Below are 23,795 nucleotides of genomic sequence, written 5' to 3' on the forward strand. Positions count from 1 at the left end.
CCATTTTTCCCCTGAGCCAATATCGCTATTTCGGTACAGGCAGTTACTATTTTGAGTCGTCTCGACAGCTCCACACACACTACATTTCTGGCTGAGGAAAGCAATAAGTAATTAACCATTACTACTTTTATAAGGCCAGTCTGAATGAAAATTTCATGGAGGGTTTCATAGTATTAAATATGACATGGCAAGGAGAAAGAATGATAAAGTTTCATGAGATGTGAGGAGAGTTTCATCACCATAAAATCCATCGGGCACAGTTAACTAGTTTTCAGTTTAGGTAATTGTGCCCATAAAACCCGCATTGCGTTCGGCGGAGAAGAAAAAACAAGAGATATTTTTTTTAAAAAAAAAAGATAGAGATACACATGCTACTTGACTAGTTGACTTCTATATGCATATATGCATTGGTGACCAGAAAACCCATGGAACACGCAACTCCTAGAGCCAAAAGAGCTCTATACAAAACCCAGCTCCCTAGGAAATCGTGGACGTATTCCAAATTATTGGTCATAGTTGGAGAACAATTGAGGAGAGGAAATTGATGATACTTAGATTTTCCTCCAACACTCTTTAATTCAAAATTTGTACTACTTCTCCAAAATTAAATCTCATTTTAAAAAAATAGTACAACATTTTGAATTAAAGAGAGTTGAAAGAGAACCTAAAAATCAACGATTAACACCCCTAACTCCCTGCAAGCCGTGTACTGGTTGGTCTACGTATCGCAGTGCGAACAGAACAGGTCGTTTAGATAGCTATGGCCTCGGTGTTCCGTGACCGTAAGACACCTCGGACAACAACAGTACTACACTAGCCGGAGCCGGCTGTGACCGGCCCGACCCCGGTTTTTTTATGGGTGAAAAAAAAACGGCAACGCAGCTTACACTAAAATGGAGAAGCCGGAAATAATAGCTTCGCATGCTTCTTCCCTCTCCCCAAGTATTAATTAACCATAAAATTACCTGATTTCTCATCAAGAATCTTTTTAGCACATTTTTTGAGAAATAACTTCAGCTCCACCAAAAAGCTGCTTCACCATTGAAGCTTTTTGAGAAATAACTTCAGCTCCACCAAAAAGCTGCTTCACCATTGAAGCCGGGGCCAAAGCCATTTTAAAAGAAGCAAAAGCCTTACCAAACCAGCTCTAGGAATGACACGGGGTGTTAGGGTTAGCTCGGGGCGATCGAGTCGGTTCACAGCGATAACACAACACAATCTGAGCCAACAGTGGCCGATACCTCTCACGCACCCAACCAGGGCCCTGCATTCAGACCACTCAGTATCCCGTATTTCCCTACTGACCACCGGGTTCCGCGATGATCAGTGGACACCTCTCCGGCACCCAACCTGGCTTCCTCCACTGCTATCCCAAATGTCCTAGTCTGTTCGACTTTGGGACAAGACGCCGAGTTACATGGTGCAGACCAGCTATGTTGTCATTTGAGGCGGGAAAGGCAACTGTGAAGACAACTAATCCTGAACATTAGTTAGCTTTACAGGGAGTACGCACTCCCCACGAAAATGCAACATTCTCTACACTGGTTTAGTATAATTACAAGGGCTGTCAACTGGACATCCCCAATTCTGTTCTGCAGCCTTCCTCACAGCAGATCAGTGTAACCTTAGTGTCTGAGTTTCTCCCCGTCCTGTTCAAGTGAAACAAACCAAGGCACAAGTTACGCTCAAATTGCACCCAAATTTAACTGCAATCAACTGATGTTTCTCATAAACAATCAACGTAGTAAATCATGGTTACTTAAAATGCATGGTTAATTTTTCTTATACATAACAAAAACAAATCATGGTCCTTTTTTTGTTCGCATAAAATGACACCACACTGCATATTTTAAGAAACATCAAACTGAATCTTATGATAGACAAAAATAAAAAAGGGACACACCAAGAGCGAGATTCTGTCAAGCCCACTTTCCTTTAAGGGTTATTTATACTGCTTCGAGCCATTGGATTTAGTGATCATCCAGATTTTCTCCACTCGACTGCCTCCCCCAAAAAAATGGGTTCCCCACTGGCAAGTCCACCCATATGGGCTAAACCAGCTCTGAGAACACAACATCAATCACCCCCATCCCTCACCATAAGTCCACAACCGCTAGATACAGTGCCCACACCCTTCCGAGTGCTCTTCCATACTACCCGAATCAGGTAGGTCCTCATCCCAAGACCTAAATCCCCAAAACAAACTTATTATACACAACCCATGGTTAAAAAAAATCATCATCCCATTTTGAGGAATTCTAATTTCTCTCGAAATTATGGTGGCTGGAAGATTCGCATGAATTAAGTCACCTTAAATCTTAACAAATCTGAAGAAATAAATTGCAGTCCAAACAGCATTGGCAGGGACTCATACCTTAAGAGTTAGGTAATGATGCCATAATGTGAATATGAGCTGTCCCATCCAGCAGGGACAGAATTTGAGTTAGGACTAAGGAGATACCTGACGAAATAACAATGGAATCATTGCCTACTCCCTCTGTTTTTATTTACATGTCGTATTAGGTTTGTCCTAAGTCAAATTTGGCAAACTTTCACCAAATTTATAGAAAGAAGCAATAATATTTACAATACCAAATTTGTTTCATTAACTCCACCATGAAGTATATGTTGATAGTGCATATTTTGGATTTGCTATATTGTTCCATAGACTCGGACAAAGTTAGTTAAGTTTGACTTAGGACAAACATAATACGGCATGTAAATAAAAACGGGGGGAGTAGTACAGAAGTAACACCAAACAAAAACTTGGTTACTAGGAAGAGTCTTACCAATATTTTTTTTCATCTAACATTTTGTGCTACAGAAGGCAGGGCTGGCCTTTTCTCTACCAGCTCGTAATGGAGAACAAAGTTGTCCTGCAGGAAGGACAAGATAAACTGTAATTTGGAAGTGTATTGGAGGTGCTGCATATTACTCCAGTACAAGTCAACATGACCAAACCTTACGGACTGTCTCCCAAATCTGTGGGTCAAAGAAACCATAAGACCCACGTTCATAGATATGAGTTTTGACTAGAGGTTCCACGTTTGGAATTTTTGTGAACCATAACCTTGATTCTTTATGGAAAAACCATCCTCGACTATATCTGAGAAGACAAAATCAAATACATTACACTATAGGTACATAATTTTTTTTAAAAAAAACTAGTTGAAGCTCTGTTTGGTTTAGCTGTGCTGCACTGTGTTGTCAAGTACAGCATATGTGAGAAGGTAAGTATAAAAAAATATAGTTAAGATGCCACACAGTTATTCGTAGGAAGACAGAATGAAAGATGATGCATGGCTATCTCTAAAACGGCTAAGCTTAGAAGAAAAATTATGGGACACATTGCGATGCTACACATACTCATCGAACTTAGCACACCATCAACAAAACAAATATTGTAATAGATGGAAACTCCATTGACTAAACCAATATTATAATAGATGAAAATATTCAGAAACATTAAAAAGCAAGGAGCATGTAAATTCAGGTAACTGTGACACCAGGATATGTAAAAGAAATGACAACCATGTACTCACAGTTCATGGGCAGCATATAGCTGAGCTTCATCCTTTGGCATGCTGCAAGGATGTCTAATTAGCTTAAAATATGGTGACTAATGATGGGCCTAGTACAGTTAGAGCATTGTAAGGTATAAGTACCTATAGAAGATGTAAAATAGGGTTGCCAGGTGAAGCTTCTGAAAAAGTATAGTCTGCAACATGAAAGAATTTATTAAAATATAATACCAGGCACATCAAGAGAAAATTCAAGGGGTTATATCAGATAATGTGGTTTTAAAACAGTGTTAATATGAGAAAAATCTGAAAAAAAAATAGCTGCAGAAAAAAATTGTTACAATATAATATGAATAAGACGTAGCAAGAGAATTCAACGGGTCATATTAGATAATGTAGTTCTAAAAATCTCATTAATCTAAAATAGCCAGCAGATATCAGGGGCTTACCTGTAGCGCTGGAGTTTGCTCGGAGAAGTAGCAAGATGGAATATGGAAATCAGGATCTCCTTTTGCTGGCTCATTTGACCAGGGTGAGCCAAATGTCTTGTATAGATTATCAGGTGAATTCAAGTTCAAACCCAATGTTGTTAAATCTATGCCTAAAGCAAGAGATGCTAATTCAGCATCATTCATCCTTATAACTCCCAGTAATCCTAACAAGCCATATGGATCAGGTGGTGACGTCCCCCCCTGAATCTTTTGAATCTGATCCCGAAATGAATGTGCAGCTGAAGGCATCTGCTGCATCCTGAAAGGATTTTGAGTCTGCGGCTGCTGGTATTGCTGCAAAATTTGATCGTATGGTGCCAAACTAGGAGGAGCTTGATTGAGTGGTCTTAGTCCAATATTTTGAGTTCCAGCATTCTGGACCTGATAGAACATAATTGATATTACTACCATGATTCAACAAAGGAGCAACATAAACATCAAAGTTCAATCATGCAACAGTGATACATCCGTGATAGGTTAATCATATGGCTGTTCTAGGAAAATCATGGCATACTTACGGAGTTAACACCTTGCTGGTGTTGCTGACGATTTGGTGGGTAGCTACTTCCTAAATTAAAGCCAACTGACCTTGCCATCTGTGAAGACGTGCATATCATGTCAAAAAAAAATAAAGGGAAAATTATTCAAATTTCAGAAAAACATGAACGTACAGGGTACTGCTGTGTTTGCATTACAGGTACATTCTCATGAAGTTGTTCCTTATGATGCAACTCCATAGCATAATCTGAAGAGTTACATGATAACAGGAGGGGTTATTATGATGTCCAAGTTTGTTGGTGTATATTAAGCCCATGTATAGAGGCCCATCTATAGGCCCATGTATAGGAACTATATATCCCACCCTTCTAGGGTTTGGAGGAATACAAGCCATTATTCTCTCCTACATGGTATCATTTGCTTATGTCTCTTCTCCTCCCATGGCAGCCGCCGCCATGGCTGGCCGGCCGCCGGCGCTGCCCCTCCCTTCCCTCTCCTCCTTCTCCTCTGCAGCGTGGATCTCGGCTGCTGCTTCCTCCTCTGCCCCCGGCGCCGCCCCATCCCTCTCCTCCCTCCCTCCCCTTTCCTCTGCTGGCGCCGGGTCCTCTGCTCTGGCCGCCGCCTCTGCTCTAGGGGAGCCGCGCGTGTGGGCCGTCGCCTCTGCTCCGGGGGCGCAGCGCGCGTGGCACCAGTCCGCCGCTGCGCAGCCGCCCCCCACCGCTGCCGCCGCGCTGGTAGCCGCCGCGGGCGGTCCTCCTCCCGCCCCGGCCCAGGCCGTCCCTGCACCTGGCGGCCCTGCCTCGGGTGCCCCTGCCCCTGGATCCTTTTCCTGGGCAGGGGGCGCCGCCAACACCGCGCTGGCCGCGGTTCCTGCCCCCAGCGCGTGGCCCCAGGGCTGGCCGCCCCGATCCGCCGCCGCCCTGGCCGTGTCCGACGCCGCGGGGGCCCTAGGCGCCGCTTCTGCTCCTGCGCCTCCCCTGTTCCGGGCGTCCTGGGCCGCTGCAGCCCCCGCGGCCCCTGCTGCCGCGGCCGGCGCGGGCCCTACTGCTGCGCCCGTCGCCCCTGGTCGTGCGGCGCTCGCCTTCGCCGGGGCCGTGCAGCCCGCGTCTGGGCCTCCTCGGCCTGCAGCCCCCGCGGTCGGCCCCGCGACCCTCGCGGTCCCTGCGCCTCCCGCGAACTTCAAGGCCCCCGCCCCTGCGACTGCCGCGGCCCCTGCCGCTGCGGCCTGGCGTGCCCTGCGATGCGAGCTCGACGCGCTTGCTGCCATCGAGCAGACCGCTGCGGTTCGCTGCACGAGTCCAGAGTTTACAGATGCCGCGCAGGCCGCGCGGGCCGCCGCCTCCCTCGCCGCCGCGCGCGCCGCGCAGGCCGCTGCCCCCGGCGCGTGGCTGCCCCAGGGCGCCGCCGCCGCCCCGGCCGCCAGATCCACCTTCCCCAAGGCCCCTTGCGCCGCCCCTGCTGCCAGACTTCCCGTGCACGCGCCCACGCCCACGACGGCCACGGTGCGCGCGCCCCTGCATGCGCCCGGCCCCCTCCTTGGTGCTTCTCTCACCGGCCAGACCGGGGGTGGGGGAGGCCAAAGGCGTCGTCGGCGGAGGGGACCTGGTGGTGGTGCTCGGGGCACTCCGGACCCGACTCCGGCTCCCACTCCTGCTCCTGGCCCTGGAGGTACGCCCTGGCCATCCTTCAGCGCCCCATGGCCTGGGCGCATCCCGATGTGGCCAGTTCAGGGTCGGGGGGGCCTCGTCCTCTGCCCCAGTCGGCGGCCATGCTCGCCGCTGCTGCCCCCTGTCCGCGCCGTTCTGGACCCCACCCGCTCCACCCAGCCAGCAGCCGACCTGGCCTAGGGGGTGGGACCAGGCCGCACTGGCGCCGTCCTTCAGCGCCATGGGGCGGACGCCGCCGGTTAGCACTGAGTGGATCGCCGACTCGGGTGCCTCCTTCCACACCACCCCACATGCTGGTATCCTCTCTTCTGTCCAACCCCCACACCTCTCTTGTCCTTCTTCCATCATGGTTGGTGACGGGTCTTGCCTTCCTGTCACCGCCATGGGTTCTGCTCCTGGCTCCTTTCGTCTTCCCAATGTGCTTGTTGCTCCTCAGATGGTTCATAATCTTCTTTCCATTCGTTAGTTTACAGCTGACAATTTTTTTTCCATCGAGTTTGATTCTTCTGGCCTCACTGTAAAGGATTCGGCCTCCCGGCGTCCGCTACTCCGGTGTGACAGCACGGGACCCCTTTACACCCTTCGCCTTCCTTCTTCCGCTGCACCACTCTCGCCTTCTTCTTCGCCCTGGCCGTCTTGGTCTGCCGCTTTTGCCGCGATGCCGTCTTCCACCAGTTGGCACCGCCGTTTTGGTCACCCTGGCCGCGACGTTCTGGCTCAGCTCAGTCGTAGTACCGATGTCCGTGGTACTAGGGCTCCTGCTGAGCCCCTCTGCCATGCGTGTCAGCTCGGTCGTCATGTTCGGCTCCCTTTTTCTTCTTCTTCGCATGCGACGCATGCATTTGATCTTGTTCACTGTGACCTGTGGACCTCTGCTGTTCTCAGCCTTTCAGGCTACAAATACTATCTGGTGGTGGTCGATGATTTCTCGCACTACTCTTGGACGTTTCCTTTGCGTGCCAAGTCCGAGACATTCCCCACCCTCCTCCACTTCTTCGCCTGGGTGTCCACTCAGTTCGGCCTCACTGTTAAGGCCGTCCAGTGCGACAACGGGCGGGAGTTCGACAACTCCACCTCCCGTTCTTTATTCCTCTCTCGGGGTGTTCAGCTGCGTATGTCTTGTCCGTATACCTCTCCTCAGAACGGCAAGGCTGAGCAGATGATTCGCACGACGAACGACGTCGTGCGCACCCTTCTGATCCAGGCCTCTCTCCCCCCGCGCTTCTGGACTGAGAGCCTCCACACTGCCATCTACTTGCTTAACCGCCTTTCGTGCACTGCTTCTCCTGCTCCCACTCCACACCACGCTCTTTTCGGTACCCCTCCTCGCTACGACCACCTTCGGGTCTTCGGGTGTGCGTGTTACCCTAACACCTCCGTCACTGCTCCTCACAAGCTGGCGCCCCGCTCGACTCGGTGTGTGTTTCTTGGTTACTCCCCTGACCACAAGGGGTACCGTTGCATTGACCTCACCTCTCGCCGCGTCCTGATCTCCCGACACGTCGTCTTTGACGAGTCGGATTTCCCCTACTCTACCTCCTCCACACCTTCTCCTGACCCCGAGCTGGATTCCCTCTTTCCGACTGACCCGGTGGTTCAGCCACCTTTTCCTGTCTGTCCTTTCCCTGCAGGTTTTCCCGGCACACCGGCACCGCTTCGGTGATCCCTGCTGCGTCACGCGCGGCCCCGGTGCCCGCGGTTGCACCACGCGCGGCCCCCGGACCTCCGGTCGTGCCGCGCGCGGAACCGGTGTCTCCTGCTGCGCCACGCGCGGCCCCGGTGCCTCCCCTGCACTTGCGCGGTACTCTCAGCCGGTACAGGTGTACCGGCGTCGTCCGTCGCCAACTCCAGCGCCGCCGCGGTACGCTCAGCCGGTGCAGGTGTACCGGCGTCGTTCGGCGTCGTTACCTGCGCCGACTCTGGCTCCGGAGGCTCCTCCGACGCCTACACCTCGAGTCGAGCCGGAGGTGTACCACCCGCCAGTCGTCCACCGGGATCCTCGGCATATCCATCCCATGGTGACTCGGCGGATGGCGTCTCAGGCCGCGACTCTCTCCGCCACCGAGGGAGAGCCGCGGGTCTCTCCGGTACCCTCCTCTGTCCGCGACGCCCTAGCGGATCCTCACTGGCGTCGCGCGATGGAAGAGGAGTACGCGGCTCTCCTTGCCAACCAGACGTAGGACCTCGTGTTGCGTCCGTCTGGTTGCAATGTGGTGACCGGCAAGTGGATCTGGACGCACAAGCGTCGGGCTGACGGCACACTGGAGCGCTACAAGGCTCGCTGAGTTATCCGGGGGTTCACTCAGCGGCCTGGTGTGGACTACGATGAGACCTTCAGTCCAGTGGTGAAACCCGCTACGGTGCGCACGGTCCACTCGCTCGCACTCACTCCTGGCCTGTGCACCAGCTGGATGTGAAGAATGACTTTCTTCACGGCACTCTGTCAGAGACAGTGTACTGCTATCAGCCAGCGGGATTTGTGGACTCGAGTCGTTCGGATATAGTCTGCCGGCTCAGCAAGTCCCTCTATGGTCTGAAGCAGGCTCCTCGGGCTTGGTACTCTCGGTTCGCCACGTTCTTGCTCACTTTGGGATTCACCGAGGCCAAGGCTGACACTTCTCTGTTCATCTACCGCCGTGGGGATGAAACTACCTACCTGCTGCTCTATGTTGATGACATTATGCTCACCGCCTCCAGTCAGCAGTTGCTTGAGCGCGTCATCTCCTCTCTGCAGTAGGAGTTTGCTATGAAGGATCTTGGTTAGCTCCACCACTTCTTGGGCGTTACTGTTGAGACTCGCCCGTCTGGCCTGTTCCTTCACCAGCGGCAGTATGCACTCGACATTCTGGAGCGGGCTGGGATGACTGATTGCAAACCATGCTCCACTCTTGTCGATACTCAGGCGAAGCTGTCTGCTGATCTGGGTGATCCCGTGGCTGATCCTACTGCCTACTGGAGCCTTGCCGGTGCCTTGCAGTACCTGACCTTCACCCGGCCGGATCTCACATATGCCGTTCAGCAGGTATGTCTTCACATGCATGATCCCCAGGAGTCTCACCTTGCTGCGCTGAAGCGTCTCCTCCACTACGTCCGTGGCACTGTTGGCTTCGGTTTGGTTCTTCACCGCTCTCCCACCTCTGAGCTGGAGGTCTACACCGACGCTGACTGGGCTGGCTACCCGGACACTCGCCGTTCCACTTCCGGCTACGCCGTCTTCCTGGGCGGCAACCTGGTCTCCTGGTCATCCAAGCGGCAGCCGGTTGTCTCCCGCTCCAGTGCTGAGGCGGAGCTCCACAGCCCGCTCGCCAAGAGCAAGCTCGTCTACTGCGACAACGTCAGCGCCGTGTATCTCTCCACCAACCCCGTTCAGCATCAGCGGACGAAGCACGTGGAGATTGACTTGCACTTCGTGCGCGACAGGGTCGCAATCGGCGATGTTCGGGTACTCCATGTCTCGATCACCTCCCAGTTTGCTGACATCTTCACCAAGGGACTACCCTCCTCGACCTTCTCGGAGTTTTGCTCCAACCTCAACATAGCAGATGACTAGTTGTGGCTGCGGGGGGAGGTTGGTATTTGCCCTTTGTACTTTCTTCTTGTCCAGTCTTGAACACCGCTGCGTCGGTAGTTCGGACTGCGGGGGGGTGTTAGCTTTCTTGTTGTCCAGTCTTGAACACCGCTGCGCCGGTAGTTCAGACTGCGGGGGGTGTTGGTGTATATTGAGCCCATGTATAGAGGCACATCTATAAGCCCATGTATAGGAACTATATATCCCACCCTTCTAGGGTTTGGAGGAATACAAGCCATTATTCTCTCCTACAAAGTTGTTAAAACAGAGTTAAAAAAAAAGATTACATGAAGATAGTGCGATGTCCATAACAAGAATGTCAAGCATCAATAGAACATAACAAAGATTCTATTAATTTTGTGCAGGTTTATGAAACATTGATGCTTCAATAAGTTCAAAATGCAGGTTTTTTAATAGCAACAGTTCAAGACTGGTAACACAATTAAAACAGTCAATATATGAATTGACCTTTGATGTGGCAAGTTCCAAAACAATCAGCATTTTTATAGAAAATTGATTCAAAGCCAACGATTAGATGTAATGGACCAAAGAGCATATGTTTTTCTTTTAAAAAATGGGAAAAGGCTGGTAATAATTTGGCGAAAAATAAGACACTGCTGCAAAACTTTCTTTTCCTAACTGTATTATCATTTTGGTGCATCACAAAAGACAAGAAAGAAAAAGCTCAGCGACACTTCATACTGTACAAAGCTCAAGGTATGTATGTCCAGCAAAAAGGCCTGCACCATTGTATCAGTAGCAATTACATCTCATCATTAGGAGGTTCTTTAGCCCCATTTTGCTTGAAATGGCCAGGTCTCATGAGAACTCCAAAGAGACCAGAACATCTCTGGATGATTCAGATGCTACACCTCATAATGGCCTTATTTACGTTCCACGTCTAATATGGATTGTAGTGTCTCACTCATGGTGTTTCCATGTACAAGCACAACAAGACAAAATCATATACAATAAATTCTCTGTACGAATCGATAAAATATGATTGCCTAACATCATTAAGAAAAGCTCAGGGTAACATACTCAATTTGTGTTCTAACTATTGTCCAACAATGTCTTGCATATAGATGAAGTTAGCCAGCATATCGGGAATTTACTTTTATTACTTGAATGCTGACTGCGGGATAACAGGCTGGCTGGTATGTACAAACAAGTAGGTGAGTTATAATTGGACCCTTTACGTGTGTTGATGAATTTCCCCATATTCAGCATCAAATAATGATGGTCTATGGTAATTCCAGTCGACCATTGTTGATGAATAATCCTAATACTGACCCCTTCTTAATACCAATGTTGCATTACATTCATACTAGCCTGCTCATGATTTGGTCCCAAACCAAAAATCCCGCTAAATCGGCCTGTCCAAACCATATCTACGGTTTCTGCAAAGGTTGAGCCGGATAGCAGTTTAAACCAGCTAGCCCATCTAATCTAGGCAGTAAGCAGAAACACATCAAGCCACTTACCGATTCCATCGGCAGCCTGTGTTCAACAATGCAAGAACTACAGCAGGCAGATGCGTTGCAGGAGCAGAGGGGAGATATGAATGGCATGCCAAAGGGGCCATGCCGAATCAGCAATCACAGCACTGAGATTGATGCCCCCGGCAAACTCTTGGCTTGCTGGAAGACATGCTAATGGGAATTACCTTGCGCATGTGCGCATCCTCAAGCTGTGAGTTATCAGACCTGACCTTAGGAAGCAGAGATCCTCAGTATGGCACTCTCCATTGGGAGGAGAATTCTGAAACAAATGCTCTGCTCCTTTCCAAAGCACTCATCCTGCGGCAGGCATTCATCACTGCATGAAACTGCTACTCTGTGATATTGAGGGATGGCAAGAGGGCTGAGGGCACAGCAGGGAGGAAAACGGAGGGAACAACACCAGCAGGACAGGCCAAGGCAGGTGAAGACAGTGCGCCTAGTAACAACAGCGGCAACCGTCCCTGCCTGTATATGTGGGGTGTGCAGCACTGGTTTAACTGTGTAAAGCAGTGCGACAAACCATCAATCCATGGTTTTGTTGGGTTGGTTTTTGCTACCAAACTGGCTAAAACCATGAATAAACAGCCCTAAGTCGTGCAGTGCCTTTTTTTTGGGTGGCATGCTGACAAGTTTGCCATTAAGAATCATTGACATCATGTTATATCTCTGGCAAGTTTGCTGTTGACGCATGCGAATGCTCATCTGGATACTACTCGTGTCTTTTTATTCGATGCAGGGTCTGTTAAAAACTCGCATCAATTAAGTTGGGATTTTGCAAGCTAAATATGGTAAAAAGATCTCACATCAATTACATTAAGATGGTAAAGAGATCTCACATCAATTGCATCAAGATAGTAAAAATAATCTCACATGAAAATATGAAAAGATGGAAGCCTTCCACAAAAGTTAAATAATAAAGGAATTATGGAGCTCACAACACAAGTCAGGATCATATTGTTGATTACTAAACACTTCTAACGCTAAGGTTAACAAAGTACAAAGTAGCAGGAGCCAATTTAACAAGTTGTGAAAGGCACATAGCTGACAAAGGTCAAGGTCGTATATAGTAACACAATCAAACAGACAATGCACCGCCGATGGCAAAATGAGAAAATCCCACTAAATCAACAGACAATTTATAGTAACAAATTTGACGGTAACAACCTTTGAATCCAGGCAAAGCTGGGAAGTCTTCATTTTGAATGCTGAATTCCTGGTTTTGTTGAACAATAGTATTAACACCAACTCCTTGCTTGCGTAGTGACCCTGCAATTTAAAGAAATTGGCAACCCTCCGAATCATAATAAGAATATATTGGTTTCCAGCACTTTTACCATATTGTCCTTGTGGACCACCAGCTGAACTAGGTCGACCAGTCAATTGGGGAAAATCATTTATGTCAAATGGAGCAGTATCATTGGCATCATGCAACATCCCAATAGAACTTAGAGAATTATTTCCTGCTTGAATTTGGTTCTGTGGTAATGAACCTCCAGATGTTGGATAAGAACTTCCAAGCATATTTATCAACTGAGGAGATGCTGGTTTCAGATATTAACAAAAAGGGGGCTGGATGAGACATGCACTCTGATAAACAGATAAATACCATGCACGCTTCTTATTATAACCATTCCAAAAAAATTAAGACATGTTTCACTATTATACAGAGTAAAAAATACACAAGCTTTTAGATGTATGCTTTAATTCTATGAACATCTGGGTTGCATGAGTTGCCCTGCGGTACATGAGAAGAAAACTACAAATGTTCAAAACTTGGTTCAAGTGTAACTGAGGGAATCTTTGATGAGGCACTACTTCTGCCTCTCACTTTACGTGGCTTCATTATCACAGTTACAAAACAGTACCACAAAGCAGAAGCTACATGCTGATACAAAAAGCTCCAAAATAAACTACATCAAATAAGGGAGTTCACATTTATTTCATATGCCCAATTTAGATTATTCAGTTTGAGCCTTGAAGAAAGAAATGTAGCAAGTGGCAATAAACACATGGAACATGTTTTCAGGTATAGTTGAGGCTAAAACTAAAGACAAATGAGAAGCAAGCAACAATGAAACATGAAGTCCATTTAGATCTATGAAAAAAAGAATATTCCACATGTTTATGGGGTAGGTGTAATCGATTACCTTGCTGAAGCAGGCCATTCATCATCCTGCTAGATCCTTGCACATTTAGATTACCACTCACAGTGTTGCCACTCAGATTCATCCGAGATGCAATACTTGGCACAGATAAGCCACCAGAGCTTATATTTCTTCCAATATTACTTCCACCTACAATATTTCCTACAGAACTTGTGATCCTTGGGCCCAAGTTTCCTAAAGATGGAGATACCGAAATCCCAGGAACAGAATTGCGACTACCACTGGCGCCCAAGCTCGAGGATAAGCCTTGAATGTTACCACCAATATTCATGCTGCTACTAAATGCTGGACCTGCACCAACATTCATCCCTCTACCACTGACACCTGAATGTGCGTGTGGAATCTGCAAAGAGGCCAGATAATAAATAATCTTTCTCCACATGGATGCACAGAAAGAGAACACTGCCACTTTAAACAAAATTTAATCCTTGGATTATATAAGGCATTAACATGAATGTGTATGCTGAGTCGCTGACCACAGAATAAGAAAAAGAACTACAACATAAATAAAGGTGAGCATTAGAACCTGAGACATGGCAACCGGAAGGTTATTTGAGGTGAATCTCCCAGAAATGCTCCCACCGGGTTGTTGAACCCCAGAGGATGGAAGGCCACTCATTGCAGCATTCCTTTGTGCAAGTGATCCAGGCATATTTGGAAGGTTGAAACTTCCATGAATGTTGTGCAAACCTTTGAAAATATCAGGAAAAAAGGCTTTTACTTCATCAACATGGTATGATATAAGTGAACTAACAAAAGTTTAGTATTATATACTCACCAGAATGATGGAAACCTGGAATTGATCCGGATTGGCCTGAAAAGGATGCTGTAAATGGCCTTCCAGTTGAGTCCGGAAGATTTGATGCGGAACTATTAAGGTTTGACTGCCAATGAAAGAAGAATTGAGTGATATAAAAAGAATAAAATAGGATATTGAGTTAAACCTCAACAGCAAAAGTGTAAAGCCATATTGAGTTAAGCAGGAACCTAGATGTTCGAGTATGAGACAATAATCAAAGAGTTAAAGATGAAATACTCATCTGTTGTCCAAATAAAAAATGCAACTAAACAAACAAGCCAATGACCTACCAAATCACAATGTAACAATACCACTGTCATGATTTACTTATTGATATTCTCCAATGCCCAGATTTTACTATGACCTTTTTATCAAGTATAGTCTATTGAGCACAAAATAATTGGTGTGACATTTTGATGTACGTTTGTTAACGATTCCTTTCATGTAACTCTTATGTGATTCCTCTTTAAATATATGCCTAGCTATAGTTAAATTTATGAATGCTTAACTATGTTCATACAAGAATAACATCAATTCTGGACCCAAGGTAGTAAACAAATACAAACATACAACATGAATACATAATGATAGCAAGAAAGAGGCATGTCGAATCATGGAAGTGCATACATTAAGCAAGCCTGACATTTTGAAGACAACAAGGAGTGAAGAGTCAAAGCAAATGAAGATTATCCACCAAAAATGCATGATGCAGCAAGCCCTTCCAATCTGAAATAGAATGAAGATGCGATTATAATTAGTCAGTAATAGGGAATCGTAGGAAGATAACTTACATTTAAACAAGCTAGACAACATATAGCAAGTAAAGCAATTAAGGATGCGACTAATCAGTTATTAAGCACCTGTCATTCAATTGAAATGCCACAACTACAACAACAACAAAAATTTAGTCCCATGCTAGTTGGGCAAGGCTAGAGATTAAAACCAACATGAGCCACAAGAAAAAGGGAAAACTTGTATAAATATAAAAAAGCTCACTTGAAACACCACTAAAGGATAGATGCAAGAAGTCAGTCAGAATTAAATCACTATACTTCTCACAATAATTACAGAAAATTTGAAACCAGTATAAACCGAAGTGCACAGGTCAGCATGATATGAAAGCGTGCCAACTTTTATAACAGACCGAAGTAGGCAGAAGAGTTACAAGCCTGATTTTTCTGCCATAAACCACTGCGATAGACCTGCATTTCCACTGGCGGAGAGCCCGGTAGGGCAAGGTATGGCTGTTGCCATACCTCAGATTTTGCTAGAGGTACACACGCTCAACTTTGGGCTGAATTATTTAGGGGAGATTTTACCCATTTAGACATTAGAACAAATGCTATACTGAACTTTCGCTTTATCAGTCCAGCTGCGCCATACCTCAATTTTGTTCCGTCCTCCACCACTGCAGCATGCTAGCAACACAGTACACACAACGGTTGACACAGAAACTACCGAACACCTTCCCACTCCCTCGATCATCCCTGCACGTACGAGCACGCCGATCTCAACATAACACACGCCCACACATGGAAGGAAAATTCCAGCGAAGTCATCATAACACAATCCCCACCCCATAAAGGCAATCGCCGCACGGACGAAAAGGAACACGCATAGAACCAAATCAGAGGACGCAAACAGCGCGCGAGGGAGTCGGATGGGAGCGGAATCGCGGAGGCTATGTCGGGGAATTAGGGCAAACCGGGGCTAGGGCTTGCTTACCGATGGGAGCCCGCGCCTGTCACGCGGGAGGCGAAGAAGATCAGGTTCAGAGGCGGCGGCGGTGGCGGCGGCGCGCGAGGCGGATTTTGGGGGAGGTCGAGCGCAGCGCAGGAGGGGCAGAAGGGCGGCGTCGCGACGGTGAGCAAGGGAAACTGACGCGGAGAGGCGACAGGGGAGCGGAGGACAAATGGACGGTTAGTCCTGTTTAGTTCAAAATAATTCGAAATTTCAAATTTTTTACCGCCACCTGGATGGAGATTTAAATCTAGATGAAATAAAAAACGCATTGCACAGTTTGCCTATAAATCACGAGACGAATCTAATGAACATAATTAGGTCGTAATTAGATGCTAAATTGCTACAGTAAATAACCTCTAATGATGGATTAATTAGGCTCATTAGATTTCGTCTCGCGATTTACAGACGAGCTCTGTAATTAATTTTGTAATTAATCTATATTTAGTACTACAAATGTAAAAAGATTCTCTTTCAAAAAATTTACGTCCTGCAACTAAATAAAGCCTAGGGAGTGTTTAGTTGGTGAAATTTTTTGAATTTGACTATTGTAATACTTTCGTTTTTATTTGATAATTAGTGTCCAATCATAGACTAATTAGATTCAAAAAATTCATCTCATCATTTACAGCTAAATTGTGTAATTAATTATTTTTTAAACTACATTTAATGCTCCATGTATGTATTCAAAAATTTGATGTGACGAAAAATCTTAAAAAAAATTGAAAACTAAACAGTAACGGGGAATCCTGAAAATTTTTTGAAGGCCTCAGAGGAGGGGGGCGGGGGGCGCCGTAGGTGGGTTTTGGATTTTGGTCCGTTAGAGATGAATGGATGGATCTAGTTGGAGGATGGGCTGTGGACCGATACGGGCCGTTAATGGGTTTATTTTGCGGCGGTGAGGTACGGAACTTAATGAGCCTGGTCTGGATGGACATCGTTGATACTGCCCTGTTGCCTTCGCTCGTTAAATTGAAAAAATGTTGAGGTCCTGGGTTAGTGACGGTATTACAATTTAATTACTCGCAACTTTACAGTTTCATGAGAACATACTCGTAGCGTAATAGGCCAGTGTTTATGGAAGTTTTATGGAGAATTTTATAACATTATTAACATGACAATGAGAGGGGGGTTTTATCCTATGAAACTCACCCGGCACAGTTAGTACACTCGCAGTTAGTTGAGTGGCTAGTTAAGAGTTCCCACCTCCGGGTTGTAGGTTTACCTTATCTTGGATGGTTATGTCGATACAATGGTGGAGCTAGCCACCAAACCAAGGAGAGGCTTATTCTCCTCTCCATTCTTTTTTTCTCTCTCTTCCTTTCCTCTTTCTCCCTTTCTTTCTTCTTTCTTCTCAAAAATAGAGGGAGTACTTTATTGTTAAGGGAGGTCTAGGAGAGGCTGGAGCCCCTCTAGACCCACTGTTGGATCTACCCATGTGTCGATATTATGACTTCGGCCGTGGAATCTTAGGCTTGCCTCCAAAATGATTTTACTTCTCTCGCGTATAATCTTGGATGGTTATGTCGATCTGACGACCACGCCCGTGGAATCTTGGATGGTTATGTTGATCTTACTAGAGATAGAGCTATCTAAATTATGAAAATCGCGTGGGGGTGAGTAGGTTGGTAGATGGTAATTGGTAAACTGGCCCAAGAATATCAATCCCCACGTGTTGTATTAAGCAAATAGCAGGAGGAACTCTACCCAGGAAGCATAGCAAATGACAGGCCTGCATCGTAACAGAAAAAGCGAGCCAATAAAATTTATACGCCTCTCGCATGCAAAGCGAGCGCTCTACCATATGAGCTACGTCCCCTTTTATGCCATCTTCCCGTGATAATTTATTAAACTGCGACTCGATCCTCTGTCTGTTTCTGTCTACAGCAGCAAGTCATTCAAAGTCAACCATAACCACGATGTCCAACGTAACGTCTTAGCTCGATCGACAAGCCACAACTTATGGTAGATGTCAATAAGAACTGAATCAATTGGAAGTCACTGTCTTGGTACACCAGGCAACACATGCGGAGAAAGAAAATTGCGGAAGCGTCGACGAATTTCACATGGAGGTCTCACTCAAGGTAAGGCCTATGATGAGCTAAACTCCTCTTCAGATCACGGCAGCTGGCAAAGGCAACATGCTGTGCCCTGGCTGCACTAGGGTCCTTGACACGGCCAAGGACCAACGAATAACTACACCAGGGGTCAAACTGCTACGTCCTGCTGATGCTGAGAACCTGCGGTGTCATCTTCGGATGAAACATCATGCTTCGATGACAACTTCTGCTTCCGGCCGTTCCTCCTCCGGCTGGTGTTTGGGCCTCGCATCTTCTGAGCTTGCTTTGTGTCGCTCATCTGCAGAAGACATGATGAAATGATAAGGTTGCCATCAAATGCCAAAGATTCATGTGAATCTGTCTAGCTGAAGAGTTTCACAGCAGTCATATGTCATCCGTACACCACAGCTAGTCTAAGCTCAGCAACAGCCAAAGAAACAGGCGCCACAAGGTAGTAGGGTTCTCAAGAAAAAGAGCAAATATGGAACTTTGGAGCATGGATTCGGCCTTATCAGAAAAGTACCTTACTGATTGGCTATTTCTAGAAGCGTGAACAGAATTCTAACAGCAAAAGCACAAGGACAAGTCAGCAAAGGCACAAGACAACGCATCAATCCCATTGACCAAGAAAGGGATGTGTGTAAAGCAGAAAACGATATGTGTGATCCATATATCCGTTCAGATAACAAAGGTAATAAAACTCGCAGGGAGTCGAAACCTTGCTACCACCCAAAAGGACATACAATATGAGACATCACGTCATGAGGATATGAAAAATCCAATTGCAAGCAGCTATGGGAAAGTCGAACTGTGGACTTTTCTACCATATGGACCACCACAACAACAATAGTCTACCTGTCATTATCTGCTAAGCAAGTCCTCATGCCAAGATAGATCTAGTGGTGGAGCTTTTCACAGCTCCTTCGTGGAGCCGCCCAATCAATGTGAAAAGTTTCAGCAAGGTCCTTCACAGTTTATTGGACAATCATGTGGTCATTATGAGTTATGACTACTAAACGCTGTGAAGGGCTTAGGTCCAAACATGAACAGGGTCCACTAAGACCTACAACCAAATGAATAAAAGCATAGACCAAAATGTTAATGAATAAAAAGAAATTATTTAAAGAATAAGCAGTCATGCTGAAATTTTATTTCTTCCATAGACCTTAAAAATTCAAATTCCATGGGATTTTTTTTTGTCCATGACATATGAAGTAATAATTGCAAAATCGACATCTAGGACTGCAGACAGAAGACATGCGAATATATGATGCTCATACTATCAAGCGACATCAGGAGTTCAAGCACTGTAGCTAGCGATAGCATAGCCACCCAATTCTTTTCATGACATCTAAAGACTTGAAGTTTTGCAAGCGAATCTACAGGCATCTGGATTTATGCTGAGAAAGACACAAAGCACCACAACCATTTTCCACCAAGAAAGCAGAAACCGAAATGTCAAAGCAGTTGGACAAGCCATCGTTTTATAAATGATCTCCTATATCAGATTCAATTATGCCTTAGATGAATGGTCCATTGCATGACCATCTTCAGAAGTAAATAGTATCTGCCTATACAGTAAGTAACTATTATTCCTGCATATTGCATAATTATCAAGCAGAGTAAATTGACAAGGAATTCCAATTGATAAAGACAGGTGCACTTACCCCAAAACAAAAGCCAGCCTGGCTCTGACTCACCCCAGCATCAACTAGTCTTGGAGGTTTCCCCGGGTCCATTGCTGATGAACCCCGCTTATTGAAGCCATTACATGATGGCACCTCTGCCTCCGTTACTATAGTAGGCGGAGGAGACGGTGATGATGAAGGTGAGGTTGAGGATGTTCTACTTTGGGCTTGCCCATGCACCTGATGGCCCTTGGTAGGCCCATTGCAGAATCCTGAATCAAGATCAGACTGGAACATGTCCACAAACAGCTGTTGCAGCTCCTCAAAGCTTTCCTGCCTCTACAAATCCAAAAGTCCACGGTTATTATGTTGCCATTCTCTCTCACACACACGTTTTTTTTATTTTGATAATCAGGTCCAAGAAAAATATGTCGATTTCCAGCTAGGTTCCGGAAAAAAATCACCTAAAAATTCAGCTTTTAGTATCCACTAAAAACCATGCAGGACACGGAGCTTTGATAACAATTCCTTCTTTTTTAAGCCTGTGGACATGAAACATACAAATCCCAGCAAAAACTATATAAAGATATTGAAGTTTGTATATGCTGTTTAGTGTAAACCAAAGCAAAGCCTTGGGAACACATTGTTAACACATCCTAACATATTTAGGATACAAAAGGTCATGTCCATGGTTAAAAAGTTCAGCATCTTATTTCCTTGCAATTTCATGAAAAGAACTTTTTCATATACCCACATAAAACCAGTATTACATCCCAGAATAAGCATAAAGAATTTTTGAGGAAGATTAACAACCAGGATACACATAGGACAGAGATCGTAATACAGACAAGGTGATACATGGTACATGTTAAACAGACAAGACCAGATGCCAGTTGTTATATTTGTTTAGAGTAGCATTTCAGGAAAAAAAAAATTGCTAAAACATTTGTTTACAGTCCCACCTAGGATGATGTGATAAAGGAACTGGTACAACTGAGGATGTTTGTCTTTGTAAGCATAGGCCTAATCACTAATTACGAGTTAGTAACGAGATGATGTTAGCATGAGACCAACATGTGCTAGCTGAAATTTCATTCTAAAGCTTCATGCATATGACAAAAATATGAGTATGACTTTTGCCGTCAATCACCATCCATATGAATACAAAGAAGCATCACGAGCTAGGATTGTTGTGCTATAGGCTCTTACCGTCGGACGCGCCTGGCTCATCATCTGGGCCATCTCACCAATGAAGTCCCCCATTCCCTGCAGCTGCAACAGCAGCAAAAAAACATAACTCTACTGTTATAAGTTGTAACCAGAATTATGTGAGAGAGAAAATAGAGATGGTTACGCTGTCCTCATCGTCCTCATTGTCGTATACACCCACGTCGTAGAGGAAACGCTTGTTGGCGTCGGAGAGGACTGCACAAGAGCAATGGTATGGGAGCCCAGGGGCTCCATGCAATAAGTTTACCAACAGGCTATATTGGTTTGCTTGCTTCTGTTCAATTTATTAGTTGTTGGTTAGTCATTTTAACAGGTGAAGTGGGGGTGGTTTGCAATATGGAACAGAGCGGGGGGCTGGTGCTAAGAGAAGGAAGATTGAGACCGGAATAGGCGCTCTGGATTTCTTGGAACTTCTCCTTGGCTTCCTGCAGGTGCTTCACGCTGCTGGAGGAGGAGCATTTGTCTGGGTGCCATCTCTGCAAAGCAATTGGACATAATTTTCAGGAATCTTTTTCATTGAACATAAATTCTAGAATTGGAACAGAATAACGGCATGCAAGTGTTGGCACGCATTTGGATTCAGATGTGTCTGATTAGTCTGAAATACTGATGCATGGTAAAAAGATTAGCACAATTGAAGTGGTAAATAAAAATTACCATTGCTAGATCGTAATGCCTATGTATAATTATCTACGAAACGCAAATACTACCGGGACAGGGCATCGAATTATCGGCACAGGTACATAGGCAGTAAGATGGGATAATCAAATATAAACTTTGGCGCCAGTCTATCTTAATGCAAACTCAAAATTACCGGCGAAGAACGTTTCCTTTCTCGACAGGTTACAGCGACACCAACAGGGCAACATGCAACTAGATAGTCAAATCAAGAACAACATGCAACAGGCAGCAGCATCCGATGGCAGAAAGGAGCTATGAAACCAGATGAATCCAATTGCTCACCATGGCGAGCTTCCGGTAGGCGACCTTCAGCTCGGTGTCGGAGCACTCCTTCTTGAGCCCAAGGACGGCGTAGAGGTCGCTGCCGGCAGCCGCCGCGGTGTCGCGGCACTTCTCTGCCCCGGCATCCATGCCGTTGTCGCCGGAGACGTCAAACTCCTCCGGCACGCACGCACGCACGGGCACAGCGACGCGATGGCCTGTCGGCGCGCACCCGTGGAGAGAGGCGCCGGCGGCGGGGGGGGGGGGGGGAGAGAAGGGGAAGGAAGCAAGCGGATGGCGCCTGTTCTTCTTCTTCGTTCTTCCCCCCTCTCCCCTCTGCCTCCACGCAGCCCCAGGAAGCCTCCAGAAACACGGCCATGATGCCAACTTGCCTGTTAAATATTTCTCCGCGTAGGATTTTTTTTTTTTTTTGCGTGCTCCGTTGGACGTTACTACGAGCCAACTGTACGTTAAGCCTGTTCGGTTTGGTGTAGGTTTGGCTTGATTATTACGGCTTATTTCTTTTTATACCGTACTATTCAATCTACTAGCCAAACACTATTTATTCTACCAGCCGAATAGACTTTGTTTCCAGATGGTACTGTGCAGAACAGAATGTGCCGTCAAGCCTTTCACCAATCGCCATTCCAAAATTCCTTTTTATGTAAATGTAATACGTACTTCTTTGTAAGTAGCATCTTAAATGACAATGCAGTACTCTGCAACTTCTTAAAAAAACTTATTTTTAAAATCACCACTCCAAAATTCTCTAAAAATAGTTTTTTTGGAAAATTCGCTAATTTAGACCCTGTTTGGATTCCTCTAAATTTTGGAACCAGCAAGAAGCTAAACTTACTCAGATTCTTGAATTCCATAATATATACCATTTGGATTAGAATATTTAAAATTTGGAGCATATGGCTGGAATATGGAATCTAGATTCTGAGATCCAAACGGGACCTTAAACATTTTTCTACACAGAAAGTGTGACTTGAAATTTAAATCATATATTGGATAGTCAAGTTAATCATAAATTAGATGTATATACTGGCAAGACTACTAATTTTGCGGATGTCTCCTCTTGATTATCCCTCTGTTCGCTGTGCAAAATTTTGAACGTCAAAGGGAATGGAAGTGACTTTAGTTTTGTATAGTAGTGTAAATCATATTCTTGTTGCTTAGGCTTTTTAGATACCTCTTCAGGCTCTGTTTAGTTCCCACCCCATAAACCCCGTAAACGAAAAAAAACGTCACATCGAATGTTTCGACACATGCATGAAGTACTAAATGAAGTCTATTTACAAAACTTTTTGCATTGATGGGCTGTAAATCGCGAGACAAATCTAATGAGTCTATTTAATCCATGATTTGCAACAGTGATGCTACAGTAACCATCTGTTACTTATTAATTAATCATATATTAATTAGCATCATTAGATTCATCTCGCGATTTACAACCCATCTGTACAAAAAGTTTTGTAAATAGATTTCATTTAGTACTTCAAATTAGTAAGATTCCATCGCAATTTTTTTTGCAAAACATCTAAACACGACCTCAGTTGAGAAACCTTTTCCTATGCTTCCTGCTGCATCTAGTATTACCTATCGCCGCGTATAGCTTCAAACCAAATGAGAAATGATGGCTAGGAAGATCAAATTGTGGTCTCCCACCGCTGACTATTCTGCCATGGTTTAGCCATGGAGCATTGTTTATATTTGAAACTAGTACTATTTTTATATAGAAACTAACATTTCATAATTTGCTTGTGCCAAAATATAACGGTCTCGTCTCGAGGGTGATCAGCCGCTCTTTTAATGAGCACCTTGCAAGCTGAACGAAAGAGATCTTAGCCCAAAAGCTTCTTTGATTGGAATCATCACTTGGTAATGATAGTGCCAACTGATAACTGATAGGCCTTTTGATATGGCAGTGATCCTGCTAGTTTTTTTTTTTAAGAAATAACAACAACTCATAACCTGCCAG

At 45.6% G+C, this 23,795-nt stretch overlaps 2 protein-coding genes and 1 non-coding gene across 13 annotated transcripts; 1 reads left to right on the top strand and 2 right to left on the bottom strand.

The window, feature by feature from the left end:
- Positions 1 to 1,121: 1,121 nt before the first annotated feature.
- On the bottom strand, positions 1,122 to 16,102 carry LOC120657393 (probable NOT transcription complex subunit VIP2). 10 transcript variants are annotated; one of them, XM_039935697.1, is made up of 17 exons: positions 15,595 to 15,711; positions 14,839 to 14,937; positions 14,191 to 14,296; positions 13,939 to 14,102; positions 13,395 to 13,755; positions 12,582 to 12,788; positions 12,412 to 12,513; positions 4,684 to 4,769; positions 4,531 to 4,608; positions 3,971 to 4,393; positions 3,666 to 3,718; positions 3,543 to 3,584; positions 2,962 to 3,106; positions 2,790 to 2,876; positions 2,375 to 2,461; positions 1,904 to 2,186; positions 1,122 to 1,649 (listed from the first exon to the last, which is right to left on the bottom strand). In XM_039935697.1, the coding sequence occupies exons 1-14, from the start codon at positions 15,694 to 15,696 to the stop codon at positions 2,802 to 2,804; spliced, it is 2,043 nt and encodes a 680-aa protein (XP_039791631.1). In that variant the 5' UTR covers positions 15,697 to 15,711; the 3' UTR covers positions 1,122 to 1,649; positions 1,904 to 2,186; positions 2,375 to 2,461; positions 2,790 to 2,801. The 10 variants fall into 10 exon arrangements, with proteins under 10 accessions (XP_039791631.1, XP_039791636.1, XP_039791634.1 ...); XM_039935702.1 differs by lacking the exons at positions 1,904 to 2,186; positions 15,595 to 15,711 and adding an exon at positions 15,937 to 16,101; XM_039935700.1 differs by lacking the exon at positions 1,904 to 2,186 and having other exon boundaries at positions 4,684 to 4,757.
- On the top strand, positions 14,191 to 14,268 carry LOC120657893. The gene has a single exon (XR_005668425.1). It is a non-coding gene; the product is annotated as a small nucleolar RNA snoR35 (small nucleolar RNA).
- Positions 16,103 to 17,902: 1,800 nt separating the features above from the next.
- LOC120657395 (chaperone protein dnaJ 6-like) lies at positions 17,903 to 22,183 on the bottom strand. 2 transcript variants are annotated; one of them, XR_005668153.1, is made up of 7 exons: positions 21,833 to 22,183; positions 21,252 to 21,345; positions 20,994 to 21,064; positions 20,849 to 20,911; positions 19,679 to 19,978; positions 18,867 to 19,074; positions 17,903 to 18,309 (listed from the first exon to the last, which is right to left on the bottom strand). XR_005668153.1 is itself a non-coding variant. In XM_039935706.1 (6 exons), exons 1-6 carry the CDS (start codon positions 21,959 to 21,961, stop codon positions 18,160 to 18,162), a joined length of 807 nt encoding a protein of 268 aa, XP_039791640.1. In that variant the 5' UTR covers positions 21,962 to 22,179; the 3' UTR covers positions 17,903 to 18,159. The 2 variants fall into 2 exon arrangements, 1 of the variants encoding a protein (XP_039791640.1); XM_039935706.1 differs by lacking the exon at positions 18,867 to 19,074 and having other exon boundaries at positions 21,833 to 22,179.
- Between the last annotated feature and the right edge of the window lie 1,612 nt (positions 22,184 to 23,795).

Source organism: Panicum virgatum, chromosome 1N, assembly GCF_016808335.1.
Source record: "Panicum virgatum strain AP13 chromosome 1N, P.virgatum_v5, whole genome shotgun sequence".
NCBI classification, from domain to species: Eukaryota; Viridiplantae; Streptophyta; class Magnoliopsida; order Poales; family Poaceae; genus Panicum; species Panicum virgatum.

Bases quoted from the DNA above. Each gene is read 5' to 3' on its own strand.
- LOC120657395 (XM_039935706.1), bottom strand. From the start codon at position 21,961: ATGGATGCCGGGGCAGAGAAGTGCCGCGACACCGCGGCGGCTGCCGGC. The intron at 21,065-21,251 runs GTCTCAATCTTC...GCTCTTGTGCAG, and splicing joins AATCCAGAGCGCCTATTCCG to TCCTCTCCGACGCCAACAAG. The intron at 19,979-20,848 runs GTAAGAGCCTAT...TTGGATTTGTAG, and splicing joins TGAGCCAGGCGCGTCCGACG to AGGCAGGAAAGCTTTGAGGA.
- LOC120657393 (XM_039935698.1), bottom strand. From the start codon at position 15,696: ATGATCGAGGGAGTGGGAAGGTGTTCGGTAGTTTCTGTGTCAACCGTT. The intron at 14,297-14,838 runs GTATGCACTTCC...TTTCATTGGCAG, and splicing joins AAATGTCAGGCTTGCTTAAT to TCAAACCTTAATAGTTCCGC. The intron at 3,107-3,542 runs GTGAGTACATGG...TTGTCTTCTCAG, and splicing joins CTATATGCTGCCCATGAACT to ATATAGTCGAGGATGGTTTT.